Source organism: Chiloscyllium plagiosum, chromosome 13 (assembly GCF_004010195.1).
Source record: "Chiloscyllium plagiosum isolate BGI_BamShark_2017 chromosome 13, ASM401019v2, whole genome shotgun sequence".
In the NCBI taxonomy this organism is placed as follows: domain Eukaryota; kingdom Metazoa; phylum Chordata; class Chondrichthyes; order Orectolobiformes; family Hemiscylliidae; genus Chiloscyllium; species Chiloscyllium plagiosum.
This window is the reverse complement of record NC_057722.1, coordinates 70,856,705-70,883,697: the sequence shown is the minus strand read 5'-3', so window position 1 is coordinate 70,883,697 and position 26,993 is coordinate 70,856,705. Positions and strand designations below refer to the sequence as shown.

The following is a 26,993-nucleotide window of genomic DNA, read 5'->3' as shown; positions in this document are numbered from 1 at the left end:
GATTTCGAAGCTCCTTGGATGCTGCCTGAACTGCTGTGCTCTTCCAGCACCACTAATCCAGAATCTGGTTTCCAGCATCTGCAGTTATTGTTTTTACCTCACAATACCAAGGCCAAAGTTTAGCATCAATTTTGCACCATTTCAATGTGCTGTCTCTCTACTGCTGTGGAGAATGCCAAACAACTCATGACAATCTTGCACGATCTTAAATCATAAGAATGTAAAAACTAAGAGGAGGCGGCCATTCAGCCCTTCGAGTCTGCTCCGCCATTTAATATAATCATGACCAATCTCATCCTGGCTTCAACTCCACTTTCCTGCACACTCTCCATACGACTAAGTAAACCATGACTAATTATAAATCTCTCTTCCTTTGGTTAACTCAGTATCCCAGCACTCTGGGGCAGTGAATTCCATGGATTTACAATACTTTGAGAGAAGCACAGTGGTTAGCACTGCTGCCTCACAGCGCCAGAGACCCGGGTTCAATTCCTGCCTCAGGTGACTGACTGTGTGGAGTTTGCACGTTCTCCCAGTGTCTGCGTGGGTTTCCTCCGGCTGCTCCGGTTTCCTCCCACAGTCCAAAGATGTGCAGGTCAGGTGAATTGGCCATGCTAAATTGCCCGTACTGTTAGGCAAGGAGTAAATGTAGGGGTATGGGTGGGTTGCGCTTTGGCGGGTCGGTGTGGACTTGTTGGGCCGAAGGGCCTGTTTCCATACTGTAAAGTAATGTAATGTAATGTAATCTAAGTAATTCCTCCTCGTTTGTGTTTAAATTTGCTACCTCTTATCCTCAAGCTATAACCTACAATCCTATCCCTTCAGAACTCAGGTGACTTCCAAAGGTGTGATTCACATTAGCAAAAACAAAGAAAAAACAGATCTGCATTATCATCTCACTATCAACATCCTGCAGATTGCCATTGACCAGAGCCTGAACTGAAGGTGCCATATAAATACTGTCAAAACCTGTGGCGCTGGAAAAGCACAGGAGGTCAGGCAGCATTCGAAGAGCAGGAGAGTCAACGTTTCAGACAATAGCCCTTCATCAGAATTCCTGATGCCCGAAACATCGACTCTTCTAATCCTCTGATGCTGCCTGACCGGCTATGCTTTTCCAGCACCACAACTTTTGACTCTGATCTCCAGCATCTGCAGTCCTCAGTTTCTCCTAGTCATATAAATACTGTGGCTACAAGAGAAGGTCAGAGGCTAGGAATACTGCAGCGCCTAACTTATCTGCTGACTTCCCAAAGCCTGTCTACCATCTCCAAGGCACAGGTCAGGACTGTAATGGAATACTCCCTGCTTGCCTGAATGAGTGCAGCTCCAACAATACTCAAGTAGCCTGCCACCACCCGGGACAAGGAGAAAGTATGGACTGCAGATGCTGGAGATCAGAGTCGAGAGCGCGGTGCTGGAAAACCACAGCAGGTCAGGCAACATCGACATTTTGGGCAAGAACCCTTCATCCTGATGAAGGGCTCTTGCCTGAAATGTCGATTCTCCTGCTCCTGGGATGCTGCCTGACTTGCTGTGCTTTTCCAGCACCCCACTCTCAACCACCCAAGACAAAGCAGCCCGCTTCATTGGCACCACATCCACAAACATCCACTCCTTCCACCACTGATGTTCAGTTGCAGCACTGTATACTATCTGTAAGATGCACTGCAGAAATTAAACACAGCTTTTTAGACAGCACCTTCCAAACCCACAATCACTTCTATCTAGGGCAGCAAATACATAGAAACAACACCCCCTGCAAGTTCCCCTCCAAACCACTCATCATTCTCACTTGGAAATATATCATCATTCCTTCAGTGCCACTGACTCAAATGCCTGGAATTTCCTCTCTGATGGCACTGTGGGTCTATATACAACAGGTGGACTGCAGCAGTTCAAGAAGGCAGCTCACCACCACCTTCTCAAAAGGCAGCCAGAGATGGGTAATAAACGTTGGTCCAACCAGTGACACCATATCTCAGGAGTGAATCCAAAATAAATTCCCTTCTAGACAGTAGCAACTAATCTAATGGTGTCATAGGAATATAGGAAATTGGTCATACAGCACGGAAACTGACCCTTCGGCCCAACTTGTCTGTGCTGACCTTGTCACCTGGTCCAGCTCCTGGGCATTTCAACATGAGCCTATCAGTCGTACTGACTGATTGCAGAAGCTAAGTAAACAACCCTAACTTATCACTCAGTTCCTTTCAGCCACAGTTACAGCATTGGAAAGCAGAAACTCACATTCCCATATTCCTGGCATCTCCTTCACTCAGGATCTCCTCAGGACCCACAAATTTCACGTCAAGTTCATCTTTGTGTTTCTCCCAGAATTTGTGTATGTGTCTCTCATGGTAAACCTCCTAGAACAGAGTTTGAGAAACAGAATTAATGGCCTACATTTACCAGTCCATGGTGAACAAATGGCACTTTTAACGCTTCGGACTGCACTCAGACATCAAATGAGCTTCTGTTCAAAAATTAAAGCTCATTAGAAAGTTACGCCTATATGATGCCCTGTGTAGGGGTACCAGAGAGGCACCTGGGTGAACACGACAGAATGAAGAATTGCATTGTCCATGGAACTTCACCAGGTCTATGGAGGTGGGTCTGGAGATGGTGTGAAGGAACATTTGGAACAGGACATCAAACCAGAATGATTTGGAAATGCTGGTGTTGGACTGGGGTGTACAAAGTTAAAAATCACACAGCACCAGGTTATAGTCCAACAGGTTTAATTGGAAGAACTAGCTTTTGGAGCACTGCTCCTTCGTCAGGGGGCTGTGGAGCATAAGATTGTAAGACACAGAATTTATAGCAAAAGTTTACAATGTGATTTAACTAAAATTATATATTGAAAAAAACCTGGATTTCTTTTATATATAATTTTTAATTTTTTTTTCAAAGCTGATTTTTTAAACTTCAAACAGGAATGTTAACATGTTCCATCCCCACCCCTTTTTTGTGAGGTGGTTTCTGAGCTCTGATGTTAATACAGCTGGGAAAAGCCATTTGAGGTCGTTGATTTAATTCAGAATTAAAAGTCTAATGACGACAAGAGAGATCAACGGTGGAGATGGTCAGGAAAACCTGGTGGAGATTGTCCAGTTCATTAGTGTCTATTCGGGAAGGAAACTGTCATCCTTACCTGGTCTGGCCTACATGTAACTCCAGTCCCACAGGGATATGGTTGACATTGAAGTGTCCCCTGGGCAATTTGGGATGGGTAATAAATGCTAGTCTGGCCAGTGATTTTCAAATCCTTTGTTTGAGTTTTTCATTCATTCAATGAGCAGGAATTTTGTGTGCAATGGAATTTCACCAGTGGAGCATGGGATCCATCCCTCCCCAGTGTCTGTAATTTATCAACTCATAGGGAAGAAAGTGCACAATGGAAGGTTTCAGGAGCAACATGCAATCTGCAGCTTAAAGGCACGAGGTGGATTAGCCTGAGAACATCCACAATCGTATGGATTATTTCCCACAGACGATGTCACTGGTGGTCAGGAAGGTGTTGACATTTCCTTCAACCTGTACAGTGCTTCCATTCTGACCCTCCCTCTCTGTCCCATTTATTTCAGCCGCACTCTCACTGATGACACAATAAAGACAGCCCATGTAATCCACACTCAGAATCCAATCGCCTCCTGTACTGCATCGCCTCAACCCTCAGGGCGGCACGGTGCCTCACAGCGCCAGGGACCCGGGTTCAATACCTGCCTTGGGTAACTGTCTGTTTGGAGTTTGCACATTCTCCCCGTGTCTGTGTGGGTTTCCTCTGGGTGCTCCGGTTTCCTCCCATAATCCAAAGATGTGCAGGTCAGGTGGATTAGCCATGCTAAATTGCCCGTAGTGTTAGGTACATTAGTCAGGGGTAAATATAGGGTAAGGGAATGGGTCTGGGTGGATTACTCTTCGCAGGGTCAGTGTGGACTTGTTGGGCCAACTAGCCTGTTTCCATATTCTTGGGAATCTATTCTAAAACCCACCCATCACCCTAAACTCTGTGATCATACAGTCGCACCCTGTTATTGGGAAGCTCCCAGAAGATTGTGCATTGTAGCACTGTCCTGCTACTGTGGTAATTGGGTTAGTAAACCCAAAAAAGGTTTCTCTGCAGATACTGTAACTAAGATGGGAAGATTCAGTCTATGGAGTGTAAGCATGGAAGTGCCAATTAGAATGTTTAATTCATTGTAAAATCATGTTCAGAGTGTCCTGCATTTACAAACATTCGCACCTACAAATGTAATCCCATACAGGGGTATAATTTTAAATATTTGATGTATAAAAATTTCCTGTATTTACAAACAGCTGTTTTATATTGTCCTGATTGGTGTACAAACTGACTGTGAACAGACTCCAGAGTGGAACTTCGTCACATCCCAGGGGCTGTTGGAACAGATAGCTCTTCCTACTGTCATATACCTTAATTTCCATTCACCTAGGGAGGTGCAGGTAAAGCAAAGCTCATGGACGAACAGAGCAAATAATAGACAATGACTTCATGGTTTCTCGGTTTTGTTATGCATTTGTGGATTTTGGAATTGTTACCGATTTACTCCATAAAGATGGCAGGTAACAGAACATAGAAATGTTCAGCACAGAACAGGCCCTTTGGCCCACGATGTTGTGCCGAGGTTTAATCCTAATGTAAAATATACTAACTTAACCTCTGCACCCCTCAACTCACTGCTGTCCATGTGCATGTCTAGCAGCCGCTTAAATGTCCCTAATGACACTGCTCCCACCACCACAGCTGGCAATGCATTCTAAGCGTTCACAACTCTCTGCATAAAGAACCTACCTCTGACGTCTCCTTTATACCTTCCTCCAACTTTCACATCTTTACTTTGATTATGTTTTACCGAAAAGTGTTGGCTTATATTGAACTACGAGGTGTTTACAATTGTAATTCCCACTCAGTTAACAGTATCAGAGAATTGCACGCCCATTAATGGAACACTCACTTTATTGTGAATGAAGAATTTAAGCTTCTCCCTTGGATAATTGATGGTCAGAAGTCTTTCCAAAAACTCCGGAAGAAAAGGTGATGGCTGTTCAATGAATATGCCAACAGTCACGCTGGGGTATTCCTAAATAACAAAAACATTAAATCTGATTAATTATTGTAACATTACTGTTACCAATTGTAAGTTAAACTCAAGGTACTCAAACAGGTACTAATCAGATTACTTTCAATGACAATGTCACAGAGGAATTTTTAACCTAGCTGAATGTTTAATCAGACAGATATTATTCAGTTTTGCATACCGTGAAATGGAGTGAATTGATTAAAAGGTTGTGAAAGTTTCTACTGATATTTATGGGAAGTGTTGATTAAATTAACACTGTTTTTCCTTGCTTGCTACAACTGTCCACTGAATATTAGAATCTCAAGTTTACAAAGAATGGTTCCAGTTATGAGGAACTAATCATGAGAATTGATTAAGGTTGGCATCGTTTTTCTTGGAAAGAAGATGACTGATAGGATTTTGAACACCACTATCAAATCTCATGTGTGGGCTGGACACAGTAAATAGGGAGTAGCTGATCCTGCAAGTAAAAGAGAAATGAACAAGAGAGCATAGATTTAAAATGATGTGCAAATGAAACAAGGGTGATGAGAGTACAAAAGTGTTTTCATACAGCGCACAGTTAGGGGATGGAATGTACTGCCTGTTACTATGATGGAGGCAGGTTCAACAGAGGCATTCACTGGATGACTATTTGTATAGAAATAATGTTCAAAGAAAAGGTAAGAGATTGACACTGGAGGACAGAACCAAGGCAGGCATGATGTGCCAAATGGCCTCCTCCTGCCCTGTAATAGTTCTGTGATCTCAAAATAATTACAATGGGTAATGAATTGCAGCAATGACGCTGGACAGGAGCAAAAGATATACAGGTAGGTCTTCTATGGTTTCCTTCTTGTGCAAACCCTCATGACAGAAAAATTGTGCTTTCAAAACAGCACTTAGAGTGTTGGCGATGTAATTGCATTACAGCCAACACATGGTTTTAAAAGTTTGCACTTTAGAAATAGTGTCCTCAATTTGTGAACTGCGTTAGAGTGAATTTGCGTTGACGAAATGCACATTAAAGCAGAAAGGCCAAATCTGCTTTTGCATCGATTAAGGGCACCTGCTCACGAGACATTAAATCCAGCCACTGAAGGGATTTGAGATGGGAGTTCATAAAAGGTGGAGCAGACTTACAAAGTTACAATTGTTCATTAATCAGTCTGCTCCACAATCACACCTGGATCAAATGATTTGCACATGTTCATAATCTCATAAAAACCACTAATACAAGTAAAATATGGATTAAAAGCCACAGACTTGGACTGATAAAACACCCTCACTTTTTCAGGTCATCAACTAGGGATTGACGATAAATGTAGCCTTGCCACTCATCACCAAAACCAAAACTCGATAAATTCCGGCACCTGATCAGGTGGACCACAGAACTCAGAGAGGCTAGGGAAGTGATTGCTGGGCCTCATGCGGAGATATTTGTGTCATCGGTAGTCACAGGTGAGGTGCCAGAAGACTGCAGGTTGGCTAACGTGGTGCCACTGTTTAAGAAGGGCAGTAAGGACAAGTCAGGGAACTATAGACCGGTGAGCCTGACCTCGGTGGTGGGCAAGTTGTTGGAGGGAATCCTGAGGGACAGGATGTACATGTATTTGGAAAGGCAAGGACTGATTCGGGATAGTAACATGACTTTGTGGGTAGGAATCATGTCTCAAAAACTTGACTGAGTTTTTGGAAGAAGTAATAAAGAGGATTGATGAGGGCAGAGTGGTAGACATGACCGATATGGACTTCAGTAAGGCGTTCGACAAGGTTCCCAATAGGAGACTGATTGGCAAGGTTAGATCTCATGGAATACAGGGAGAACTAGCCATTTGGATACAGAACTGCCTCAAAGGTAGAAGGCAGAAGGTGGTTGTGGAGGGTCATTTTTCAGATTGGAGGCCTGTGACCAGTGGGGTGCCACAAGGATCGATGCTGGGTTCTCTACTTTTTGTCATTTACATAAATTGTTTGGATGCGAGTAAAAGAGGTACAGTTAGTAAGTTTGCAGATGACACCAAAATTGGAGGTGTAGTGGACAGTGAAGAAGGTTACCTTAGATTACAACGGGACCTTGATCAGATGGGCCAACGGGCAGAGAAGTGGCAGATGGAGTTTAATTTAGATAAATGTGAGGTGCGGCATTTTTGGAAAGCAAATCTTAGTAAGGCTTATACACTTAATGGTAAGTCCTGGGGAGTGTTGCTGAACAGAGACCTTGGAGTGCAGGTTCATAGCTCCTTGAAAGTGGAGTCACAGCTAGATAGGAGAGTGAAGGAGGCGTTTGGTCAGAGTATTGAGTACAGGAGTTGGGAGGTCATGTTGTGGCTGTATAGGACATTGGTTCGGCCACTGTTGGAATATTGTGTGCAATTCTGGTCTCCTTCCTATCGGAAAGATGTTGCGAAACTTGAAAGGGTTCAGAAAAGACTTACAAGGATGTTGGCAGGGTTGGAAGATTTGAGCTATAGGGAGAGGTTGAATAAGCTGGGGCTGTTTTCCTTGGAGGTTCGGAGGCTGAGGGGTGACCTTATAGAGGTTTATAACATCATGAGGATAAATAGATAGGATAAATAGACAAAGTCTTTCCTCTGGGGCAGGGGAGTCCAGAACTAGAGGGCATGGGTACAGGGTGAGAGGGGAACTTTTTCACACAGAGGGTGGTACATGTATGGAATGAACTGCCAGAGGAAGTGGTGGAGGCTGGTACAATTACAACATTTAAAAGACATCTGGATGGGTATATAAATAGGAAGGGTGTGGAGGGAAATTGGCTGGTTGCTGGCAGGTGGGATTAGATTAGGTTGGGATATCTGGTCGGCATGGACTAGTTGTACCAAAGGTCTGTTTCTGTATTGTACATTTCTATGACTCTATGAACTTAAGATCATAACAATGTCACAACTGTAATACTGTGAAAATGTAATGGGAACTTTAAAATAAAATTGAAGAATGAAGTTGCCTAGAAATGTGTCTAAGAGTGGAGGAGAGATAGATCGTGCTCTAGGTAAAGTTACCTTAGCCCTAGAGGACCATAGGGCAGCTCTCTCATTAGAGAGAAAGATGACTGGTGGTGGTTTAACACATGGGTCACCCTGCCTCAGGTGAGGGGTAAGGTTGAGAAGGAGGTTCTTTCATGGTGACCTCAGCTAGTGTGGGAATTGAACCAGCCATCCAGCCAGCTGAGCTAACTGGCCCCACATTACTAATACAGCAATCATTTCCTGATTCAAACAGCTTAGAATTTGTTCTCATCCAATTCATTTATTGTTGAACAATCTTCAATACTCTGGAGCTCTCCTTTGTGATTCTGTCACACCTTAAGGAAATGTGTAAATGCTCCTTAAAGTTTCAGTACACTACTACCGAAGCCTTGCTGTACTGATTTTGACGTACTTCAATTCAAGCAACTAGCCTTCCTGCCAGAAAACAGCACTGATCTTATAAACACATTGAAACAGGTGGCAAAAGTCACCAAGATAACCCAAGAGGATTTTATTGTGGGTCAGCATTACCTCTGCAACCTGATCACAGAATCCCTACAGTGTGGAGGCAGGCCATTTGGCCCATCAAATCTACACCGACCCTCTGAAAAGCACCCCACCCAGACCCGAACCCCCTACCCTTTGCCTGCAACCTTGCATTTCCCATGGCTAACCCATTTAGCCTGCACACCCCTGGATACTCTGCGGCAATTTGGCATGGCCAATCCACCTAACTTGCACAAATGTGGACTGTGGGAGGAAATGGGAGCAGTCAAGTGGATCAGCATTACCTCTGCAACTTTGGAGGAAATGGGAGCAGATGGAAGAAACCCACAAAGACACGGGGAGAACATGCAAACCCCACACAGACAGACAGTCTCTCGAGGGTGGAACCGAACCCTGCTCCCTTGAGACCATAGTGCTAACCATTGAGACACCATGCCACCCATTCAGGTTAAGTTGGAAGGGTCCAGTTAGTTTATTTGATGAAGAGAGGTTGCAGCATAACACCAACAGGCAGGTTCAACTGTTATCCCTGTGGAGCTCGACCTTGGGTCTACCTAGCCCCTCTTGACTTACCCCATAGTGATATCATGGTATGGCCTTGATTAGCAACCCCTTGGTGAGTGGCAGCAGGTAAACACTGTGTACTAGTCACCCATTGCAGCTATCAAGGCATTTGGATCCTCCTCAATTCTCAGATGAAGGGCATGAGGAACCATGTGTTTGGGGGGAAGAAGCACAATCCGTTTTTAAAACAAAATTCAGTGATGACATGTGGCATTTATTACCTATCCATAATTGTCCTTGAGAAGGTGCTGCTGAGCTACCTTCATCAACCATTGTAATCCACGTGCTGTAGGTAGACACAATACCAGGAGGGCATTCTAGCATTTTGTCCCAGCAAGAATGAAGGAATGGTGATATATTGGCACAGTGGCTCAGTGGTTAGCACTGCTGCCTCACAATGCCAGGGACTCGGGTTCAACACTGTAGGGATTCAAAAAATAATTATTTCCTAGTCAGGATGGTGAGTGGCTTGGAGGGGAACTTGCAAGTGGTGGTGTTCCCATGTATCTGCTGCCCTTATCCTTCCAGATGGAAATGGTCACGGGTGCTGCTCTCTCTCCGCTATGAGTAAATTTCTTTGCGTGGATTTTCTGTGGGACTTTTGAAAACACCTAAAACTTAGAAATAACCTGGAAGCAATTCTGATAACTACTTTACACTCCTTTTTGAGGGGGACTTTTAAGTCTTAAAGGGTTCTTTAGGTTGAACTCCTAATTGCTTGGTGTATAGTTTTTATCCTTTTATGTGAAGTGGGTATCATCGATAAGGCCAGCATTTGTTACCCATCCTTAATTGCCCCTTTAGTGGGGTGGCTTACTCAGGCCATTTCAAAAGGCTGTTGAGAGTCTACCACGTTGCGGTGGATCTGAACTTGCATAGGCCAGACCTCCAGCAACTTTCTTTCTGAAAGGACTGAGGAGTTTTTAAATAACAAATGTTCAGAACACAAACAGATAAGTCACGATCTTACTGAATGTTGGAGAAGGCTTGAAGCCTCGAACAGCCTAGCTTCTGTCCCTCATTTGTCGGCTCATATGATTTTGTGGACACCATCCCTAAGAATAGCTCTCGATTCCAGATTTAGTCATTAAATTTGAATTCTCAGCGGTGGTGGGAATTGAACCAGAGTTCTCACAGCATTAGACTGGGCTTCCAGGTTAATACACCACTGACATTACCTCTAATGCCACCATCTCTTCCGCGTGCAACATTATCTTGCTGAATAAATAACTTCAGCCTTCCACTCCACATTAGTGTGACATGCAATGGTGTGAGGTCCCTCATCACATTTGCCTAAATGCATCACGGTGGAAAATCTAACCATACTAGTTTCAACAACTTTATATCAATGCTTTTGTTTAGGATGAGGTGGTGTTCTTATATCCGAAAACCTTTCAGAAAGGACCAAAGCTGAATGACAGATATGGGAGATAGCAGGTCATAGTCTAAGGATACAGGGTGGGTCATTTAGGACTGAGATGAGGAGGAATGTCATCACTCAGAGAGCGGGGAGCTTGTGGAATTCTCTGCCATAGCAAATAGCTGAGAACAAAACATTGATTCTTTTAAAGACGGAGTTAGATGTAGCTCTCAGGGCTGAAGGGATTAAAAGGCAGGGGAGAAAATGGGAACAGGAAACTGGGTTGGATGACCAGCCATGGTCATATTGAATGGTGGGAACAGACTCAAAGGGCTGAATAGTGTTTCTATATCCCTGACCAAGAGGCCTCCAGAAAAAGACAACGACAGTCAGGTTCTGTGGATCAGTGAAGACACTGATGTATAGACTGATGATGTACAGATGTTCACACTGGTCTGAGCTTCATCTCCCTCCCTGTGCCTGATGCCAATAAGTTATTTCCTGGCCAGCTTCTGTTTTAGTTTAGTACAAATATTTCACTATGATTAGTGTGAACCTAAAATCCTCAAGCAAAAATGTTTAGAAATTAACACAGGATGAACCTTGGCTTCCATTAGCTCCATCTTTATAAAGTTCCATGATTTACAAGGTGGAGTTCAGCTGTAGCATGTCAAAGTAGTGACTGCAATCGAACAAATTTAACAATAGCCCTTAATGTTTTCCATCTGGATGGACATTTTACATTGCCATCTTCATAGGGTTAAATCTGACAGCTTCCCTGATGCCATTATAACGTTTGCCACATGAAGAAAAGTCAATGCATATTCTACATGGGTCAAACAGCTGTTTGGTTTACACTCTGTCATTGAGCTTGGCTGATCTCACTGCAGTGTGTAAGGTCTCCAACAAACAAAAGACAAACACTCACAGGCATCCCATTTGGCTTTTCCAAGAAGTGAGCTTCTCTCCCCAGTGAAAACAGTTCAAAATATGCACAGATTTCCAGATAATATTCCTGATGCATTTGAAATCTGTTTTCGTTGATTAAAAGCTAATGTGATGCATTGCGCTGCAAGGGGTCACTTCACAAATCGGCTTTAAGGAGCGAGAATTTCCTACACCCCATGTATGAAAAGGAGGCGTGTTTTTCAAAGCTTACATCAACTGGTCAAGAATGACAGACATCCCAGTGTTTCAGCTGCATTTCCTCTGGTTGCTTCACAGCACTGTCCACAATCTACTCCAACGTTCAGTTCTCTGCACATTTTGGCCAGTGTTTCAACCCCAGCAGAAATATTAACATCTTAACAACAACCATACCATTTTTTTTTTAGCAAGCCTTGAGTGAGCTCATATGCAGCAACACTGTTGACACATCAAAGCAAACACTTACATCCTGGTTCAGGCATTCTGATATTGTTCACCTGGTTTCATGACCCAGGGGAGGATTTCGTGACCTGGATATCTGCTTTGCACTTGCATGAAACAAGTATGGATAGCAATGGCCCACCTCCTCCAGCCTGCTACCCCACTGAAAACTGCTCAAATTACATGCAAGCTGCAAACTCAGAGTCTGGATTTAGCTTCATGCTTCCTAAGTAGAGAGTGAATGGAATATACATCCAAACATAGAACAGCTGTAACTTCAATTAGAAAGAACAAAACAGAGGACTGCAGATGCTGGAAAATCTGAAATAAAAACAGGAATTGCCAGAGAAACTCAGCACTTCTGGAGAGGGAGAAAGCATAGTTAAGGATTACTGGATTGAAGACATTAACTCTGTTTTCTCTCCACAGCTTCTACCGGAGTTTCTCCAGCAATTTCGGTTTTCGTTTTAATTGATCAGAAAGTGGCAGCAGCAAGGCACAGTTATGTGGGCAGCACAAATTTTCATGGGCAGGATAAAGAGTCACCAACTGATTGGTGAGTGGTGAAGAACCCAAAACCCCATTTGGCACAAAGAGTCACATTCCAAGGCCACCCTGTCTAAAGCAGAGCAGGGGAGCACGCTTCATTATGGCTGGAACCAAAACTGTGCTCACCATTCGTAGACCCTAGAAACAGATCAAGAAATACAAACTATAACACATCCACCCTTCACATCAGGGTGTGCCATGTCCTTCATAATGCAATTATTGAGATAAGCAGTACCATCACCATGGCGATATCGGCTAATCTGGACTTTGATTATGCTGGAATCTTTCTACAACTCAATGACACCAGACCTCAAAAGATCACTAACAAGGAGGTCTGACAGTAGAACGGATTTACATGCCAGGTACAAAACCAAAATCTGCAATACATTCATTGTTAAATCTTGCCAAGGCATTGGATAATGCTTGTAGCTTGAGCCTTGATAACCACACACACTTAACTCTCGCACACTCAAACCGAAGCTTACAAGTGAGATCTTTGGTGTACTAACACTTTAAATAAATTAGTTACTTGTGTCATGGCTAACTACGGCTTAGCTAGGACTCTTGACTTGAAGGTAGCTCATAAGAACTAGGAACAGGAGCAGGGAGTAGGCTATCTGACCCCGAGAGCCTGCTCCACTATTCAATAAGATCATGATTGATCTTTTCGTAACCTCAGCTCCACTTACCCACCCACTCACCATAATCCTTAATCCCTTCATTATTCAAAAAAATTATCTATCTTAGCTTAAAAAACGTTCAATGAGGAAGCCTCAACTAGTTCACTGGGCAGAGAATTCCACAGATTCACAACCCTCTGGGTGAAGAAGTTCCTTCTCAATTCAGTCCTAAATCTGCTCCCCTAATATTGAGGCTGTGCCCTCCTGTCCTAGTTTCACCCACCAGTGGAAACATCCTCCCTACTTCTATCTTATCGATTCCCTTCATAATTTTATATGTTTCCCCCCTCCCCCCGCAACCATTCTTCTGAATTCCAATGAATACAATCCCAGTCTACTCAGTCTCTCCTCATAAGCCAACCCCCTCAACTCCACAATCAACCTAGTGAACCTCCTCTGCACCCCCTCCAGTGCCAGTACACCCTTTCTCAAGTAAGGAGATTAAAACTGCATACAGTACTCCAGGTGTGGCCTCACTGGCATCCTATAAAGCATCTACATTACCTCCCTGCTTTTAAACTCAACCCTTTAGCAATGAAGGACAAAGTTCCATTTGCCTTCTTAATTATCTGTTGTACCTACAGACCAGCCTTTTATGATTCATGTGCAAGGACACCTAGGTCCCTCTGCACAGCAGCATGTTCCTTAGCCAGCGAGTTAAAAAGGTCACATGCTTAAACATAAATCTGAAAAACACAATGTTGGTTGACACGCCAGGGAGTGCTGCACTGCCACAGGTGCACTGTTTCACTCAAGACATTAAGCTAATATGCTGTCTACCTCCCTCCTCAGATCAATGTAAAATACCACATAGCATAATTTGATGACGACCAGGGAGTATACTCAAGACCTTTTGATACTAATCCTCTCACCCAATACTGTTACAACAGAGTGCTTCATTATTTATCTCATGATCTGATTTTTCACTGCATGCAACGAGTTTCCTCAACTTCCTACATTATAACAATGACTATATTTACTTAGTTGTGAAACACAATGAGATGTCCAGAGGTGTTGAAAGATGCTACACGAAGGTAACTTTATGGAGAGGTAATGGAGCAGTTGTGTGATGGCAAGACTAATAATCTAGAAACCCAGCTCATGTTCCAGGGAACTCAAGTTCGAATCCTGGGCAGTGCAATTATTTTATTCATTAAAGTACATCTGAATTTAAGAGCTTAATGTTAATTGTTGTAAAAACCCATCTGGTTCACTAATATCATTTAGGGAAGGAAACTGCCATCCTTATCCGGTCTGGATTAAACATGACTCCAGACCCACAGCAAGGTGGTTGATGCTTAACTGTCTTTGAAATGGCACCGGGTCTCCAGCAGGGGTATAAAAGAATCTTCTTACTTATTGATGTATCGGGCCTACAGAAATTCTTTATCATTTATTTTTCTTCGTTCTTTCATGGCAAGTAGGTGTCACTGGCTGGGCCAGCATGTATTGGACATCCCTAATTGCCCAGAGGACAATTAAGGTCAACAGTTTCCTGCCTGAAAGAACGTTAGTGAACAATTAGACTTTTAATTCCAGATCTTTTTTAAATTGAATACAAATTTTATCATTTGCCACAGTGGCATTTAAGACGGAGTCCTCAGAACATTATCTGGGTCTCCGGACTAATCGTCTCGCAATAATGCCACGAAACCATCTCCTCCCATGTGTGATAAATTCTTTGTTTTATGTATCTTTGAATCTCAGTGGCAAGATCCAATGTCTACAATTCTCTGGCTGAACAAATATAAGGAACAGACCGAAGCAGAATGGAGCCAAGAATTCACTCATTCTTGGCTCCTGTGAAAATCTTTGTTTCTGTGAACATGAAGGAACAGAGGAATCTGAAGTTTGAGGTGATGAAGGCTACCATTAAATTCCATTTTTCCCTGTCCCTTACATGCACATCCATGGCCACACAAACTGCATATGCAGCAATGTACAATTTTAACTTGTATTTTGAATTCCAAGACAGGCAGGGCAGAAAGCTTGCTTTATGTCTGAAATTAAATGTAGTCTAAAACTAGAACAAAGCCACAAAGCTCTGACCCTCTCCTAGCTGGCGGGACCCAAGCGCACACTCCAGGGTCCACTGGCCAAGGATTCCAAAATCCCACTTCAGCGTAGGCAGCTGGTGATATGAATCCTAGTCAGCTCCATAAAAACCCACATGCAAAGCCTGGAGTGAATTCATCCCACCCCTGTGGAAATGGGAAATGCCGTGTTTGGAAGTGAGATTTACACAGAGGGTGGTTCGCACGTGGATCGAACTTCCTGAGGAAGTGGTGAGCGCCGGTATAATTACAACATTTAAAAGACATTTGGATGGATACATCAATAGGAAAGGTTTGGAGGGTTATGGGCTAAGAGCAGGCAGGTGGGACTAGTTTAGTTTGGGATTATGTTCAGCATGGACTGGTTGGACCAAAGGATCTGTTTCTGTGCTGTGTGACTCTATGACTATAAGTCAAACATTTGGGTCCAGCAAGCTGTTACCCAGACAGATGCTATCAATTACCACTCCATTTAACACAGTTGCATTGGGTAGTCTTGTTTTGTAGATACTTCGCTGGAGTTTAAAACAATCAATTGCTGAATCTGCCCCATTTTTATGGTCTGTGTAGACATTATATTGACTTTTGCAATGTCTGAAGGCCTACTCTTTGACCAGGATTTGGGTCATCTGTCCTAACAGCTCATATAGTATGGTGCTAACCTTTGTCCAATAACATTCCTGTGAAGCGCCTTGTGATGTTTTACTAAACTGAAGGTGTTAGATAAATGGAAGTTGTTACTAACCCAAATCTACCCTGATAGACACGGAGGGGGGGGGGGCGCTGAGTCAGGACCTTCGCTCCCACTGACAGTACAGGTTCAACGGAGACCTCCTCATTGTTGGAAGTGATAACGGAGAATGGAGTAGAGAAGGTCTGAGACAGCAGGGGAAAACACACTGGTAAGTTTGCAGCTATTCTTCTCCAGTGTGATCCTTGCACATGGCGCGATTTTGGAAAAGCAGGAAAAAGCTTGATTTGATCCAGTCAAATGCGGTGACTGATGGTGAATCAATTACACCCTGGAGTAGCTCATTGGAGAAGGTCTGAGACAGCAGGGGAAAACACACTGTTAAGTTTGCAGCTGTTCTTCTCCAGTGTGATCCTTGCACATGGCGTGATTTTGGAAAAGCAGGAAAAAGCTTGATTTGATCCAGTCAAATGCGGTGACTGATGGTGAATCAATTACACCCTGGAGTAGCTCATTGGACGTCAGGGAAAAAGCAAAGACTTTGCTGGGGAAATGGGTCACAAAGATGGACGCGAGGAGGTGGAAAACAACTCATCAGCTGCAATGAAATGATGGTGACTGGAGGGTAAGCTACACCATTGAGATTAGAAAGTACAGCTTGTGGATGCTCCAGGAAACGACAACTGCATCCAAAGAGTCAAGTACCCCACAGCAGGAGTGAAAGTAGAGGTATAGGTGCTGTTATTTCTCCACTTCTCACAAGAAATGTAGATAACAATTTATCCAAGTGCATTTACTTACTTTCTACTCCAGATGTGTCTCAGCCTTCCCAAAGCACTAACAATTAATAATGTTAGCATGTGACAATGTCGCTCCTTTAACAAGGTTATGTTGTCCTTTTTTTTTTCCAGGTGGTCAGAAAAGACACAGATTCTAAAAGGTCTGGGGTTGAAGGGTTTTAGGGCCAGTTTGGTTATAGCTAACAGATGCTGCCGCAGACAAAAGGCTTTCAAGTTTTAAAAGTTTGGGACAATGAAAGGGGAGTGGCCAGTTCTCCCAGCTCAGCTTTTCTCTGGTTTGGTTTGGTTTGGTTTGAGCACGTAGTGTGAAGAAAGCTGCTGGTCCCAAAGAAGCTGTAAGACCTTGTGTTCGATTTTACCTTTTGTGCCAAAGGGGTGTTTATAGCGATTGTTGCAAGTATTGGGAAGAGCACCAGTAAGTTGGGATAATCTGTTGAGTTTTCGAATAGGTTGAGTTATTCAGTATTCTGCTCTCTTTTGTTTGCGTTTCATTGGGTATTCTTGTAAATAAATTCTAGTTTGCCTAAAACGACGTGATTTGACCAGCTGATTCTCTCCTGGAATATCCACTGGATACCTGCTTAAAACAACAAGCAAAGTTAGGGTCTGGGCTACGTTCTTGAAATGTTTTGAGGGGGTCTGACCTGGTCCATCACAACATGATCAAATTCCTCCTCTTAAGGGGAAAACTTCCTCAAAAGCCTAGTTGTTGATCACAAGTCATACCTTAAAATCCAAAATATAATGTAGACCTTAAATGAACACACTATTCCCATATTCATTCACTGTCTAGCACCAAATCAACGTGTTTAAAATAGAATATTTTAAATATTTAAATTCTAGAATATCAATACTCACTTTATAAAAGTCAGCAAGGGTCTAGTTTGCACCTTAGATGAGGTTTACCCATTTCAAGTATTGTGTCTACTTTCTCTCTAATCCCACTACTCCATGGGTCACAAAACTAAAAAAAAAACATTTTTTCTGGTTACCAAGATGCCTCACCTATATTGGGTCTTAATCAACTAGATCCATCAACCAGGTTTCTTAATAAATGCAATTATGGATTTCATGTCAAAACAAAACATATTCAATTGAAACAAACTGATTGGTCAACATACAGTCATTAACAGAGAATTGTAATTATTATCACCCCACACACACACGCACACACACAGCCTTGACAGGAAAAGAGATCCAAAATGACTAGTTTTTAAAATTTTAACACAAAAACCAACGGGTTACTTGTCATGAGAAAGGAAGCAACATAGGATGCTCTGGATACTGTTGCTCTGATGTTCTGGTATGTGTGGTCAAGTCACTAATCATGCATCGCTGCCTCTGATTTCTTATAGTCACGACACGGTGGCTCGGTGGTTAGCACTGCTGCCTCACAGCGTCTGGGACCCAGTTTCGATTCCAGCCTCGGGCAACTGTCTGTGTGGAGTTTGCACATTCTCCCAGTGTCTGCATGGATTTCCTCCAGGTGCTCTGGTTTCCTCCCACAGTCCAAAGATGTGTAGGTTCAGTGAATTGGCTATGCTAAACTGCCCATAGCATTAGTAACAGGGAAATGGGTCTGGGTGGGTTACTCTTCGGAGGGTTTGTGTGGACTTGTTGGGTTGAAGGGCCTGTTTCCACACTGTAGGGGAATCTAATCTAAATTAAAAACTTGCTCATAAAATACAATCTGGAGATGTTCCTTCAATCATTCTTATGGGCAGCACAGTGGTTATTAGCACTGCTGCCTCACAACACCAGAGACCCAGGTTCAATTCCCACCTCACTTGACTCTCTGTGTGGAGTTTGCACATTCTCCCCGTGTCTGCGTGGGTTTCCTCCGGGTGCTCCGGTTTCCTCCCACAGTCCAAAAATGCGCACGTTTGGGTAATTTACCATGGCCAATTCACCTTAGTGTTGGGTGAAGGGGTAAATGTAGGGGAATGGGTCTGGGTGGGTTGTGCTTCGACGGGTCGGTGTAGACTTGTTGGGCTGAAGGGCCTGTTTCCACACTAAGTCATCTAATTTAAAAAATAGAACAAAAAGGTTCCATGCTGAACTGATGCTGAGAACTATGTAGAGGGTATTTTTTTCAGAAATGAGAAGATCAATTAAGCAGCTTGCTCTTAGCAGGCTTTTCTCCAACTAGATCAAAAAAAACCTCTCCAAGCCAGTCATTGGTCAAAGTAGCCAAGTACACGGGAATAGAATCATAGAATCCCTACAGTGTGGAAATAGGCTATTTGACCCAATAGGGTCAGGATAGTGAAGGCGGCATTTGGTATGCTTTCCTTTATTGGTAGAGTATTGAGTATAGAAGTTGGGAGGTCATGTTGCGGCTGTACAGGATATTGATTAGGCCACTGTTGGAATACTGCATGCAGTTCTAATCTCCTTCCTATCAGAAAGATATTGTAAGACTAGACAGGGTTCAGAAAAGATTCACCACAGTCAGAGGGTTTGAGCTATAGGGAAAGGCTGAATAGACTGGGGCTGTTTTCCCTGGAGTCAGAGGCTGAGGGGTGACCACATAGAAGTTTATAAGATCATGAGGGGCATGAATATGATAAACAGAGAAAGTCTTTTCTCTGGGGTGGGGGGGTCCAGAACTAGAGGGCATAGATTTAGGTTGAGAGGGGAAAGATATAAAAGGGACCTAAGGAGCAACTTTTTCACTCAGAAGGTAGTATGTGTATGGAATGAGCTGCCAGAGGAAGTGGTGGAGGCTGGTACAATTGCAACATTTAAAAGGAATCTGGATGGGCATATGAATAGGAAAGGTTTGGAGAGATATAGGCCAGGTGCTGGCAAATGGGACTAGATTAAATTAGGACAACTAGTCAACATGGATGAATTGGACCGAAGGGTCTATTTCCATGCTGTACATCTCTCTCCGACTATAGATCCTCACCACCTTCCAAAGAGTAACCCACCCAGATCTATTCCCCCACCCTATTACTCTACATTTACCCCTGACTAATGCACCTAATCTACACAGCCCTGAACACCAGCATGGCCAATTCACTTAACCTGCACGTCTTTGGAATGTGGGAGGAAACCTACGCAGACATGGGGAGAACGTCGTCCAAGGCTGGAATCGAACCCAGGCCCCTGGCACTGTAAAGCAGCAGTGCTAACCACTCAGCTACCAGCCGCCCATACAGTTATTACCAGCCTTGTGACATCTAGAAGGTGTATTAAAAGAAACAATATCCACGGTGAACTTTCAATGAACATTTTTAAAGAAACCAATCCAGCTATGTCCACAAAACTTTAATAAATCCCTTTTCCACAACTTTCAAATCTGAAGTCCTCCGACCAACATCAAACATAAACTGAGTGCGCAAGACAAAATGATATTTTTTGAGCAAATGAATAATCAAACATAAGCACCCTCACTATAACACACTTTATACACAAAGCATTCACTGCAAACCAAAAATGTAACACTGGGACAATATCTAACAGATTTACGGTCCTCTGCTGATTGGCCAACGTGATCCATGTTTTTAGATCAATGGTTTATAAATAGCAAAATCTATATTACACACTCAACAACTGTTTTTCTAATTCCTGCATCTTTACTAGGTACTAATTTATATTTACACCAATCCCTCAGGATCAACTGACTGCAATTTTTTCAGCAGATAGATTTGGTAGAATACCCAAAATACAGATTTAAAAGCAATTACCTTCAGTTTTCAAATGATATATGCATTATAAGCGGCATTCACTTCCAAACAACAGTCTACCTTATATGAAAGATTCCCCTCTTTCACAGACACATTTATAGACTGCTGTTTATAAGCTACTATAATAATTGTACACAGCAATTGCAGCTGTTATTTCTGACTGGTTTGCCATTGAGAGTGTGTGTGGAAGGGGGGGGGGGTGGTGGAGAAACCCGGACAGAGGGAAGTTTGGGAGAGCGAAGGGCTCGCTAGAGGGGCTCTGTTCCACTGATCTGCTCTGCCCATTCCTGCTCTGCCCGTTCTACCCCTTCAATTCCGTTGCCCCTCTCCCCCCTTGTCCACCACTGGACCCCACTTCAATGCACATATGCAGCTCGGTACACCTATGACAGTACTTGCCTGTGATGTTTTCTACGTGATGACGTATAGGCTGGAACTGTGCACTTTTCTGAAATAGCGCATGTACATAGTTGGCTGTAGTTACAGTAACCGCTTCCCGAATTATCAGGTAATTCTGGAGGAGGTAGTGAGAATGTTCGGAACTTTAGCCAGTGCTGCATCGGGCCCCCACTGAGCCTCCAGTCTACGTACTCAAGAGGAGACAGCAGAGCAGGAGGACTGAGGGTCATATGGCTCTCCTGCAGTGACCGCCTCTTAAGAACAAAACTGCCAGTTCTCATGAACAATACAGATCACGGAACTGTAACAGCACAGGATGCCTTTCAGCCCATTCATATCTGCGCTGATTTTCCTGCTCCTTGGATGCTGCTGTGCTCTTCCAGCACCACTAATCCAGAATGCTGTGCTTTTCCAGCAACACACTCTCTGCTCTGGTTTATCCCCTAGTGCCAACCTCCTGCCTTTTCTCTCCACATCCCTGCCCACTATTGCTATCTGAATAACCAACCAACGGTCTTAGAACATAGAAAAGTACAGCACAGAACAGGCCCTTTGGCCCACGATGTTATGCCGAGATTTAATCCAAATGTAAAAGGCCTTCTTGAATACTTCATTTGAAGTTGCCTCCATTACAATTCCAGGTGGTGCATTCCATACCCCAACTGCTCGCTGGGTGAAAAAGTTTTTTTTCCCGTCACCCTTGCTTTGTTTGCACGTCACCTTAAATCTATGTCCTCTTGCTTTTTTTCCTTTTAAGAGCAGGAACAGCTTCTCCCCATCTCCTCTATCCAGCTCCACTCATGGACTTGAAAACCTGCATCAACTCTCCTCTCAGCCACCTCCTCTCAAAGAAAAACAGCCCCAGAGTCAATTTTTAAACATATGGAGGTGATAGCAGAGTAATATTTTCACGAGACTTTTAATCCAGAATCTCAGCTCATGATCTGGGGACATGGGTTTGACTCCTGCCACAGCAGATGGTGGAATTCAAATTTAATTAAAGTGTCTGGAATTAAGAATCTACTGATGACCACAAAACTATTGTTGATTGTCAGAAAAACCCATCTGGTTCACTCATGTCCTTTAGAGAAAGAAATCTGCCATCCTCACCTGGTCCGGCCTAAATGTGACTCCAGAGCCACAGCAACGGGGTTGAGTCTCAACTGCCCTCTGGAATGGACTAGCAAGCCACTTTGTTGAGATGTTATAGTGTTTGACACAAGAAAGAAATGAAGTCGGACTGATCACCTGGCAGTGATCTACGCACTGGAAAAGACTATGGCAGAAACAGCCTTGCCGATCCTGCAAGGTCCTCCTTACTAACCTCTGGGGGCTAGTGTCAACATTGGGAGAGCTGTCTCACAGACTCGTCAAACAACAGTCTGACGCAGTCATACTGGCGGACTCATACCTTACAGACAACGTCCCAGACACCACCATTCCACTGGCAGGACAGACCCTGCAGAGGTGGAGACACAGTGGTATACAGTTGAGAGGGAGTTGCTCTGGGACTCCTCATCATTGACTGCAGACCCCATGAAGTCTCATGGCTCAGGCAAGGAAACCTCCTGCTGATTACCACGTACCATCCTGCCTCAGCTGATGAATCAGTACTCCTCCATGTTGAACAACACCAAGAGGAAGCACTGAGGATGGCAAGGGCATAAAATATACTCTGGGTGGGGGATTTCAATGTCCATCACCAAGAGTGGCTCGGGAGCAGTACTACTGATTGAGTTGGTCAGGTCCTAAAGACTGGATCTGCTGCACGTAGTGAGGGAACCAACAAGAGGGAAAAACATACTTGACACATCCTTACTAATCTGCCAGCAGCAGATGCATCTGTCCATGTCAGTATTGGTAAGAGTGACCACTGCACAGTCCTTATGGAGACAAAGTCTCACCTTCACATTGAGAATAACCTCCATCACATTGTATGGCAGCATCACCGTGCTAAATGGAACAGACTTCAAATAGATCTAGCAACTGAACATCCATGAGGTGCTGTGGGCACCTCCCGCATCTGTGCTATTTTGCTTATGTATCACCTTCATGAAGTTGTTTATTGAACAGCAGCAGAATTGTACTCCAGCACAATCTTCAACCTCATGACCCGGCATATCTCCCTTTGCCATTGCTCAATCATTACCACCAAGCCAGGGGTTCATCCCTGGTTCAATGGAGAATGGAGAGCGCATGCCAGGAGCAGCACCAGGAATACCTGAAAATGATCGCCAGCATCTGTGGAGAGAAAGCAGAGTTAATGTTTCAAGTCTACTGACTTCTTCAGAACTGGCACTAGGACACTGGACTCAACGTTGACTCCCCTCTCTCTCCACAGACTCTCCCAGACATGCTGAGTTTGTCCAGAAATTTCTGTTTTAGTTTCAGATTTCCAGCATCTGCATTTTCTGGTTTTATCTTAGTGGTTAGGGAACGAAGTTGGGTCAGTCGACTTGACCAGTCATTGATCTAAGCGACTAGTGTCGAGTGGGTGAGTGGTTCCCTCCTGGCCTGAACTTTTTTTGACACCCAGTTTTTAATGGCTCAGTGCACAAATAATCCTATCCTTCTTGTCCAATTCCTTCATGCATAATCCTTTTGGAAATTATGGATGAAATTGCACCTTTCCAAGATTTTTTTTCTGGTGGATTTAAAATAATCTTGTGAAATAATTCCACAAAGGAACATGACAGCACCCTGTGCTTATTCTTGTTGTTGAAGAAAATCTTGGAGCACTCAAAAAATATTTTTACTTGTGCTGCTTAACAGCTGAGAATTGTTTTGCCATAAAATAAACATTATTTTTTTCCCTCAAGACAAGTATGAAGTCAAAACGTTGGCTGTTTTTCTCTCTACAGAGAGACTTTTTTTAGATTACTTTACAGTGTGGAAACAGGCCCTTCGGCCCAACAAGTCCACACCGACCCGCCGAAGCGCAAACCACCCATAACCCTACTCTTACCCCTTACCTAACACTACGGGCAATTTAGCATGGCCAATTCACCTGACCTGCACATCTTTGGACTGTGGGAGGAAACCGGAGCACCCGGAGGAAACCCACGCAGACACGGGGAGAACGTGCAAACTCCACCCAGTCAGTCGCCCGAGGCAGGAATTGAACCCGGTCTCTGGCGCTGAGAGGCAGCAGTGCTAACCACTGTGCCACCGTGACTTGCAGAGTTTCTCCACGGCATTGTTTTTATTTCAGATCTCCCGCATCTGTGCTATTTTGCTTATGTATCACCTTCATGAAGTTGTTTATTTCCCAACTTTAACGCTGCATGTTTTTGTACAGGTCGCTCCGCTGTAAAGGCACAGTTGTACTCCTCTGCAATCTCATGCTATATAGAAATCATGCTGCAGAAGATCATGCTGCAGAAAATCGTGCTGCAGAAGATCATGCTGCAGAAGATCGTGCTGCAGAAGATCATGCTGCAGAAGATCGTGCTGCAGAAGAACCCAGTAGACCCGTTCAGCAGTAAGTTTGCATTAAACAAACAACGTCCATAATTCATCAATCTCATTCTGGCTGATTCCCGCTGATGAAATGTCCGTTATAGCAGAACAACCTGTGCTTTGGTTCCTGATTAATCAAACTAAACACAAAAACAAAGAATAACTCACATCCAACGTAGATAGGTCCAACAAATCTTCATTACAAACTGTGCAGCCTAAATCTGAGGTCCAGGCATCAGGGACATAGTTACCAAGATAGTTCAGCAGGTGCTAAGCAAGTGGCACAAAGAAACAGAAATACAAGAATCAGGACATTAGAACATTTTTTTTAAAATCTACAACAGAAAGAAACAGTGAATAATCCACTATGTAAAATTAAATTTCTATCTACTTGAGCATCAGAGTGAGGATATCTTGCTGCAGTTATATAGGGCTGTGTTGAGGGTCGCACCTTGAGTACTGTGAGCAATTTTGGTCTCCTAGTCTGAGGAAGGACATTCTCACTATTGAGGGAGAGCAGTGACGGTTCACCAGACTGATTCCCCCAGGATGGCAGGACTGACATATGAGGAACAACTGGATCCACTGGGCGTGTTTTGGTTGGTACAATGAAGGGGGATCCCATAGAAACATATAAAATCCTGATGGGACTGGACAGGTTGGATGCAGAAGAATGTTCCCGATGTTGGGAAGTCTAGAACTAAGGGTCACAGACTAAGATTAAGGAGTAAGCCACTCAGGGCTGAGTGGAGGAAGAATTCCTTCTCTCCCACTGGAAGCTGTTGGGGCCAGTTCATTAGATATATTCAAGAGGGAGCTGGACGTGACCCTTATGGCCAAAGGGATCAAGGGGTATGGGGAGAAAGTGGGAATGGGAGACTGAGATCGCATGATCAGCCATGATCATATTGAGTAGTGGTGCAGGCTCATCGGGCCGAATGGCCTACTCCTGCTCTGATGTTCTGTGTTTCTACTGATTGAGAAATTAACAATGAAATTAAGGGATATGGGAAGCAGACAGGAAGGCTGAATTTAAGCCTATGGTTATATTGAACGTGACTGGTCAGCTAGTATACTCTTCGTCCTACTGTTTGCATTTTTGAAACCACTTGATTCTATAGTATTCTGGTGCATTGTATGCACAAACACTGGCTGTTAATTTAGCATTTATATCCAAGCCAAACCTATTTGGATGGTTTAGTTGGCCCTGAGGAGAAAAACAAACTCTGTACATGTGTCAGCACTTATTTCCCTTACTGACGGCACTTCTGTATTGGCATCATACCTAAACTCTCCAGGAGAGAAGGAATCTGCTGCAGATTTTAGGTGCTAACCACTGCCCAACCACTCCTGCCCTTTTTCTGTGGAGGCCAACAAGAGGGAGGTTCAGCTTAGCAGCTCTGATGGTCCCTCTTCTTCACTGTTATAACATTTAATATGTGCACTAATGCTCAAAGAATTGGCACTGTTGGGAGGCTAAAATTGGCCTTCACCACTTGACAAACTAAAACCTAGCATGTTGTCAACACAAAATGGGAAAACTTTCTGGAAAAAAAAAATCTAATTCACTTACCTGAATATTGACATTATGTGTAGTATCAGTAATATACTCTTATAAGGACATTAGGATGCATTTAATCAATCCCTTGTTTGAAATTTCTAAAGCTGAGGGATGGGGGCATGCAAAAAAAATTCAGGTTCTAATCAGAACATCCAGAGAAACAGGATTAATACCAAAAAAAAAGGGCAATTACATTGATTGAGGCTCTCAAGAGAGCCACTGGATGATCATTTGAATAAAAATGATGTAAATGAGTTTGAGAAGAACTAGGAGATTGGCACTAGGTAACAATGCACATTTAATGAGCCAGTGTAGGCACAATGAGCTAAATGAGCTCTCTTCTGTGATTCAAGTCCTATTGGGTTAAAACAGGAAACTGGGAAAACACTATACACTACAATAAAAATTCTGGATGTAAGTTTGCTCACTGAACTGGAAGGCTTGCTTTCAGATGTTTTGTCACCGTACTGGATAACATCATCAGTAAGCCTCCAGTGAATCACTGGTGTTATGACCCACTTTCTAATTGTGTGCTTAGGTTTCCTCAGGTTGGTGATGCCAGTTCCTGTGGTGATGTCACTTCTGACAGTGATGTCATTTCCTGTTCTTTTTCTCAGAGGGTGGTAAATGGGGTCCATGTCAATGTGTTTGTTGATAGAGTTCTGGTTGGAATGCCATGCTTCTAGGAATTATCACGGGTGTCTGTTTGCCTTGTCCTAGGATGGATGTGTTGTCCAAGTCGAAGTGGTGTCCTTCCTCATCTGTATGTAAGGATACTAGTGATAGTGGGTCTTTCATTTTGTGGCTAGTTTTCTGCCTGTTTGTCACATTTCTTGCAAGATATTTTGTAAATGATATTTGTTCTGCTTGTTGTCTGTATAAGGTCTTTCAAGTTCATTAGCTGCTGTTTTAGTGTGTTGGTGGGCTATCATGATACCAAGAGGTCTGAGTAGTCTGGCAGTCATTTCTGAGATGTCTTTGACGTAGGGGAGAGTGGCTAGGTTTTCTGGATGTGTTTTGTCTGCTTGTTTGGGTTTGTTGCTGAGAAATCAGTGGACTGTGTTCATTGGGTAACCGTTCTTTTTGAATACAGGATATAGATGATTTTCTTCTGCTCTGCGTAATTCCTCTGTGCTGCAGTGTGTGGTGGCTCATTGAAATAATGTTCTGATGCAGCTTCGTTTGTGGGTGTTGGGATGATTGTTTCTGCAATTCAGTATTTGGTCGGTATGTGTTGTTTT

General features: G+C 43.5%; 1 protein-coding gene across 1 annotated transcript in view; it reads right to left on the bottom strand.

Annotated features, from left to right (window-relative positions):
* The window catches only part of plod2 (procollagen-lysine, 2-oxoglutarate 5-dioxygenase 2), a 109,700-nt gene that overhangs the window by 43,988 nt on the left and 38,719 nt on the right, over nucleotides 1-26,993 (bottom strand). The window contains exons 7-9 of the mRNA XM_043702700.1: nucleotides 24,360-24,461; nucleotides 4,977-5,102; nucleotides 2,251-2,369 (exon numbers count right to left, since the gene is read on the bottom strand). Of these exons, the coding sequence (XP_043558635.1) occupies nucleotides 2,251-2,369; nucleotides 4,977-5,102; nucleotides 24,360-24,461 (347 nt within the window). The remainder of the gene's footprint in view (nucleotides 1-2,250; nucleotides 2,370-4,976; nucleotides 5,103-24,359; nucleotides 24,462-26,993) is intronic.